Genomic DNA, 6376 nt, shown 5'->3' with positions numbered 1-6376 from the left:
TGCCAGCAGATGGAGACAAAACCCTTGTTTTCAATTACAGTCATGACGTCATGCTAAAAGCATTTTTTTTATTTGCCGAAATGGAACAAAATCATATATTGTTTCCTTGTGCAGAACTACAAACAATTGTTCTAGCTTTTAAAGACACAGTAAAGTACCGTATATGACTCTGAAATGCTGTATTATAACGTACACACACACACACACACACCCACACACGCCCCCCCCGCACGCCCCCACGCACACGCACCCCCGCACGCCCACACACACACACACACACACACACCCACACACACGCATACACCCCCCCATATATATATATATATATATATATATATATGCACACATATATAACCCTCTGGTGTAATTTGCATATTGATAAATTAAAACCTCTCTCTTTTGATACATTATGTGCTGTTTTCTTACGTTTAATTATGCTGACTCACCTATGTGACGTCAGTGTATATGTGTGTGCGCGTTTGATTTTGTGTGTACGTGTGCGATGTATTTCCATTAATACCCACCGTGATCTCGTGTGTTTGTGTGCGTGTGTGCGCGTGTGCGCGTGTGCGAGTGTGCTTGTGTCTCCCGCTGCTTTCCTAGTTGAGCTGATTGGATGTAAACAGTCACAATAGAGCCTCGTCCGAAGCGATGAGCCGACCGGGTAAGAAAAAGCGCTTCACTCGTTTTTGTGTTTTATTTGACACGTTTGACGCCTTTGCTATCTTGTGAGTGAATTGAATCCAGTAGTTGCTGTTTTTTTTATCTGCCTCAGCTAACATTGGCGTTGCGTGCAACAGGTAGCATTAGTCACGAGCCACAACTCGCACCGCGTTCAGCACTAAGGTCAGCTCTATGGGTCTTGGATCTGTCCGTGATTTTTAAAAGCTAATACCATCTAAAAAGTACACTAATCAAATTTGGGGAGTAAAAGCAAAAACCACACTCTAAATTAGTGATACTACATAGAACATTGCTCTAATATTACCACTTCTTTGGTAATGAGAAATGTAGGGGGTTACGATTTCCGAACTGCAAATTTGAATGCACTGCTATTTTTTTCAATTTCCTTAGTAAAAAAAAAAAAAAAAAATATATATATATATATATATATATATATATATATATATATATATTTATATACACTTCAATCAGTCCCGTTTTCAGCATGAGGATAACTCACGTGCACATACAAGCATGAACGCGACAAGAAACAGCAATTTGGAGGTGGAGAGATATCTGCCTTTTCAAGACGGAAATACAGTCACTGATTTGTATTTGTGTCAGCTAAAGATGAAAAGATTTAGGTTGGTTTTATACTCAGCACTTTGTTATTTACCTTTAAAAATACGCCGTCAAAAATGAAGAAACATTTCAAGTCGGAACACGTTCAAACTTTGGAGAAAGCACCACCAGGTTGGGCAAAATGGAGAGCTGAGGCAAATGCAGGAGTTGCCTGACCACACAAAACAAAACTGGAGCGGGAAAAAAAAACCTGAATTTGGAGAGTTTGAGAAATTTATTAGGCCAGTCTAATTTAGTAACCTATTATATGAAATATTAGTAAACATTAAATTTATAAATTGCTTTATCTATGAAGCTGTTTTCACTGCTCCTCATATACTAATGAAAACCAGCTGAGGTGAGGAACGACTTCTGCAAAGGAAGACAGCGCCAACAGAACCCAAACTCTGTAGGACCAACGTCTGTCTCAGACAGTGACGTTGAGATGAAGCGATAGCGTAAAGGGGCAGAAGGTAGACCAAAAGAGAAAACGGAATTGAGGAGTTAAGCGACGAGGGAACAAAAGGCCCAACAGCAGCCATATCAAGATGAATTGAGAATGGAGAAATATCACTCGCCGTACACATAAAGTTGTTGTCATTTTGCTGCAGGTTTTGGCAAGACTTCATCCCCGAGTTTCTCCTCCAGCATGCCGGGAAATGGATGTCCCCCTGCACAGCTAAGCGACGAGGACAGGGACAATTTGAGGTTCGAACTTGCCAAGGTGAGACTTCACTTGGCTGTACGACTTTGTTCATTTGCTTCATCCAAATGCTTTCTACATTTTTGTCACCAGATGGAGGAGGAAATTCAGACTCTTAGGCAGGTGCTGCTGACCAAAGAGAAGTCCGCTGCAGATATCAGGAGGCAGCTGGGTATGGGCCCTCTCAGTAGTCTGAAGGAGAACCTGTCCAAAGGATGGCAAGAAGTGCAGACCTCGTCCCCGTGAGTGCCCCCATTGCGTGTTTGAGCAATTAGATCATCATTCGCAAGCTACTCATACCTACTTGTGATTATATAACCGGCAAATAGCCTCTAATCAGTGTCAGGATGTGTCAACATGTATCAACGTCTCTTTGCAGATATCTCACAGCCTCTGCAGTCCTGGATGACATCAACAACTCCAACGTGTGAGTGTTGGCTTCTCCTCCTCCTCCTTCTTCTTGTAGAATAACAATCACAGTACACGAGACTCCCTGTTGTTTTTGTCAGGTGCTCACATGATTCGGGTTCCTCTATGGAACAAGTGATGGGATTTTCTGAGTCCAATAGGATTGGTGCTCTGTTAATAGCCTTACAGCCTGAATTAGTACAAGCAGCAGCGGTATTAGCGGGAGGTCCGGCATGAAGCGTATGTGCAGGCCTTCTGTTACATTTGCGCGTGTCAAGTCAACTTTTTCTTTTTCTTATTCCTGCCACTTCCTTTTGCCTGTAGGTGCATGAGGACCAAGGAAGGTCTCACTCATGCAGGTCATGTGACCACTTCTACATTGTCCAATGTGGGCGTGGTCATCACCAGGAGGCTGGCGCAGATGAGGTACTCTCCACTGGAGCTTTTCATGTTTGTAAACAACAGGCGCCAGAATACGTCCGGGTGGGAGAAAGCAATTGACATAAACTGAAATGACGAGAAAAAACTTGTTGTGGTTATGGTTGCACCATCTGATATACCTCAAAAGGCTTTTTTTATTTATTATTTCCTTACTCAAAAAAGTCTAAATTAATGCAACAAAACCTGTGGGTGAGGACGATAAATTGAGTGCATGTCATAAATTGATTACAGAGAAGATCGCAAGACTATTAACTAGTAGCTTGAAAGGCAATTCTCTGGGAACTTCCTCATGTCAATACCAAATGACAACGCCACAAAGACCCCCGGGTGAGACTGTGATCACAGGGAAAGTGACGTCACCAGAACGTGTGCATAAACACAAAATTTGACTGCGTGTATAAAACGTTTGGGTGGGTCATGAATGGGCAGTTTAGCAAAACATAATGATCAGCACGTCTGAATTTCTACCACTGTTAATCGAATTGTGTCCCAGCTCACTTTGAAGCAATTAAACTCACATAAAAGCTTTTCTTTTTTTTTTTTCAGTCATTCAAAAGTGCTTAAAAATTAAAAGAACGTGTCATCGTTAGCGATAGCATTTAGGTCAGTTAGTATAAGCTGACTTCTGGATGCCACATGGCACGTTTTGCCTTTTGGCAAGTCATTCGGGCAGACGGACAGACCAGCAGGGGGCCAACGATCATGGCACACTGACCACTGAGGCTTTTCTTTCAGGTTCACAAACTCAAGCTACACACACCTTATCACATTTTGTGGAGGGATTTCATTAAAACACAACTCAAAAAAATGAGAGGTTTTGGAATACTGTGTCTGCAATTGGCTGGCAACCAGTTGAGGGTGTACCCCGCCTACTGCCCGGAGACGGCTGGGATAGGCTCCAGCACGCCCGTGACCCTCGTGAGGAGAAGCAGTTTGGATAACGGATGGAATATTGTGTAATGTGGTTTGAAAGTTAGAGTACGTTCCTTCTACTATATATGCAACATTTTTAGTTCGCCACACATCAATGCAATACCAAGCAGGGGCAGTGTTGGTCCATCTGTCGCCAGGCTGGGCTTCTCTGAGACTTGAAGTCCACCTCAAATATTCATTGGATTGTTGGCAAATGAGCCTAATACTGTCTTGAACTAACGGGAACAGGAATTACATTCTAATGTCAAGCTGACAGATTTGGCCGATGAAAGGAGATTAGGTGTCACATGTTCAAATGTAAATTCCATACTATAAGGTTAAAAAAAAAACAGACCTCCGCTGTAGTTCACATGGCAATCTTTCAATGCATGAAACACAATAGCCCAGAGTTATTTTTTTTTTAATTATTATAATTTTCTTAAGTCATAACTAAGCGCCAAGTTAGCATTTGAGTTTCAAGCAAGTTCCAAAATGGCAAAAACTCAGCAAGTTAAGTGGAGTCCACATTAAATTTCAAGCAAGTCCAGTCAAGTCATTCCTTGGGTGAGGCAAGTCGTACATTGTTGTTCTGTCACAGCATTACACTATGTTGCGAAAATCATTCATTCACTCATGCGCCTTATGAATTTCAGTGACATCTCATTCTGAATCCAGAGTTTATTTACTGCAAGACATTATTGCAAAGCAATCCATCCTCCTGCATTTGTTTGAATTGTATTCTACTCGCACATACTGTGGCAAGTAGCAACTTTGCAGTTGTGTTCGGTGAATTGGTGTAAGAGTTTTACCAATTTCGTTTGCCTGCAAGTCCTTGCAGGCATCTGAATGTGACTGCAAGTGTGAGTCAATGGGCGGGTCCTGTGCAACCGAAATCGATGGAGAGAGTGAGATAGCGAGCGAGTGTTTAGAGGGGTGCACAAAGAATTGACGACTGCAAAATTTAAAAAGGGTTGACGTCTTCAACGATTAGTCAAACTCAACTACACGAAAAACAGAACTAGCCAGATTTGTACCCTCTACAAAAAAACAACCCTTTTTCAGAAACATAATAAATGGCTCACTATCTTGAAAGTGAAGATTTTCACATATAAATGGGACAAGTCATGTGACGTAGCTCAAGTCTATGTGAAATCTCATGACTATCAATTCAAATCAAATGTTTCAGTCCTAAAATTGATGACTTTGACTCAAGTCAAGAAAAACAAAATGACACCATAGTTTGTTTCTCATTTGTGTCTCTTTTTTTGTGTTCTCGTTGCAAACACATCAGAGCTCTGCCCCTTCCAAGCCCACCGCGGTAAGTTTTCTGGTTGATATATGTGTCAAGATAATGCCTTGTTGTCTTATAACATCTCTCTGTTATCATGAAAGCACGCTGAGCCACACCATGAGTGTGCCATCGATGAGGTAAAAAAGTGTCCATGCGATTGTTTCAAAAATTGGAGTCCAAAATTCAAGCAAATGTGAACAAAATATACTTTTTATTTCTAGACACTCCTCCACATTCAAGTCTTTTGAGGAAATGGTTGGCAATGTGAAGGTGAGGCAATGATTTGAAGCGTTTCCTCTGAGTAACACGAGTGGTACGCGGGGGATTACCGTTGGTACGTAGCAGAAACACAAAATTAAATACACTGGCGTTGGGGTAGATGCTTCATGTGTCCATATTTGGTCTGTTGCATGTTTTTCACAAATCAATACTATAGGTCACTTCCCACGTGGGTATGTTATTTTCACAAATGATTGACCAATGCAAAGGGTTGGAAAAGACTTTCTTTGTTGATGCAATGTTTTTGGCGCAAGAAACAGGCCATTCTTTTGTATGCTGGAAACTGGTTTTAAAGATACAAGGTTTCCATACATTCCAATTTAATGCAATCCAAAACTTTAAAATGAAGTTTGCAGCTATATATACACAGCATGTATAACCGTTATTACATTTGTATGAGGTACATTTGATACTTTTCAAGTACAGCACTGAAAATTCTTAAATATGGTTCTGTTGATAAACAATTAGGGCTACTACATTACTGTATTTTAATGTTGTTCATTCGGAGGTACTTAAGACAGCATTTTATGATACTCTGTGTAAATAGTTTGAGAACCACTGACACGGATTAGTTTTTGTATGACGATGGACCACATTTCATGTTTGATTTCCAGAGGAGAAGATGACTGGCAGTCTTGGCAAATAATGGAGAAACATCTGACTTTCAAAGAAGATCCCTACGCTTCCGCACATGAGAATGTTTTCAAGTTACTTTGTTTGTCTGTGAAATGTAATATATCAGCATCAGTTCCAACATGTGCAAAGAGTTACTACACGATTCAATACATTCTGAGACATAATGTATTCTTTTACCAATTGAATACAGAAAGTCAACTTTGACAGCCCATTGTTTACGGCAGAAACAAAAATAGGATATTTATAAGTGTTTTTGTACTTAAACATTTTTCAATTAAAGTCAAATGTGTTATAAATAGTCAATTAAAGGAAGTTATTCATGTGTTTGATTCATTCCTAGCCTGTTTTCTTCATTCATAAATATATGCATGCTTTTGGTTTTATTTGTTTAATTCTTGCTATTTAGTATTCTATTGTTTTTT

At 40.3% G+C, this 6376-nt stretch overlaps 1 protein-coding gene across 2 annotated transcripts; it reads left to right on the top strand.

The window, feature by feature from the left end:
• Nucleotides 1–479: 479 nt before the first annotated feature.
• LOC148340559 (tumor protein D54-like) lies at nucleotides 480–6276 on the top strand. Of its 2 annotated transcripts, XM_088291280.1 has the most exons (9): nucleotides 480–664; nucleotides 1896–2008; nucleotides 2081–2229; nucleotides 2367–2414; nucleotides 2720–2821; nucleotides 5040–5066; nucleotides 5141–5176; nucleotides 5261–5309; nucleotides 5933–6276. In XM_088291280.1, exons 1-9 carry the CDS (start codon nucleotides 652–654, stop codon nucleotides 5942–5944), a joined length of 549 nt encoding a protein of 182 aa, XP_088147406.1. In that variant the 5' UTR covers nucleotides 480–651; the 3' UTR covers nucleotides 5945–6276. The 2 variants fall into 2 exon arrangements, with proteins under 2 accessions (XP_088147406.1, XP_088147407.1); XM_088291281.1 differs by having other exon boundaries at nucleotides 5261–6276.
• The last annotated feature ends 100 nt before the right edge of the window (nucleotides 6277–6376 follow it).

This window comes from Idiotropiscis lumnitzeri, chromosome 3 (genome assembly GCF_059441095.1).
Source record: "Idiotropiscis lumnitzeri isolate Australia: NSW breed Sydney's pygmy pipehorse chromosome 3, RoL_Ilum_1.0, whole genome shotgun sequence".
NCBI lineage: Eukaryota > Metazoa > Chordata > Actinopteri > Syngnathiformes > Syngnathidae > Idiotropiscis > Idiotropiscis lumnitzeri.
The sequence above is the reverse complement of the archived record's forward strand: the minus strand, read 5'-3'. Positions and strand labels throughout refer to the sequence as shown.

Bases quoted from the DNA above. Each gene is read 5' to 3' on its own strand.
- LOC148340559 (XM_088291280.1), top strand. The intron at 2,230-2,366 runs GTGAGTGCCCCC...GTCTCTTTGCAG, and splicing joins GAAGTGCAGACCTCGTCCCC to ATATCTCACAGCCTCTGCAG. The intron at 5,067-5,140 runs GTAAGTTTTCTG...TTATCATGAAAG, and splicing joins CCCCTTCCAAGCCCACCGCG to CACGCTGAGCCACACCATGA.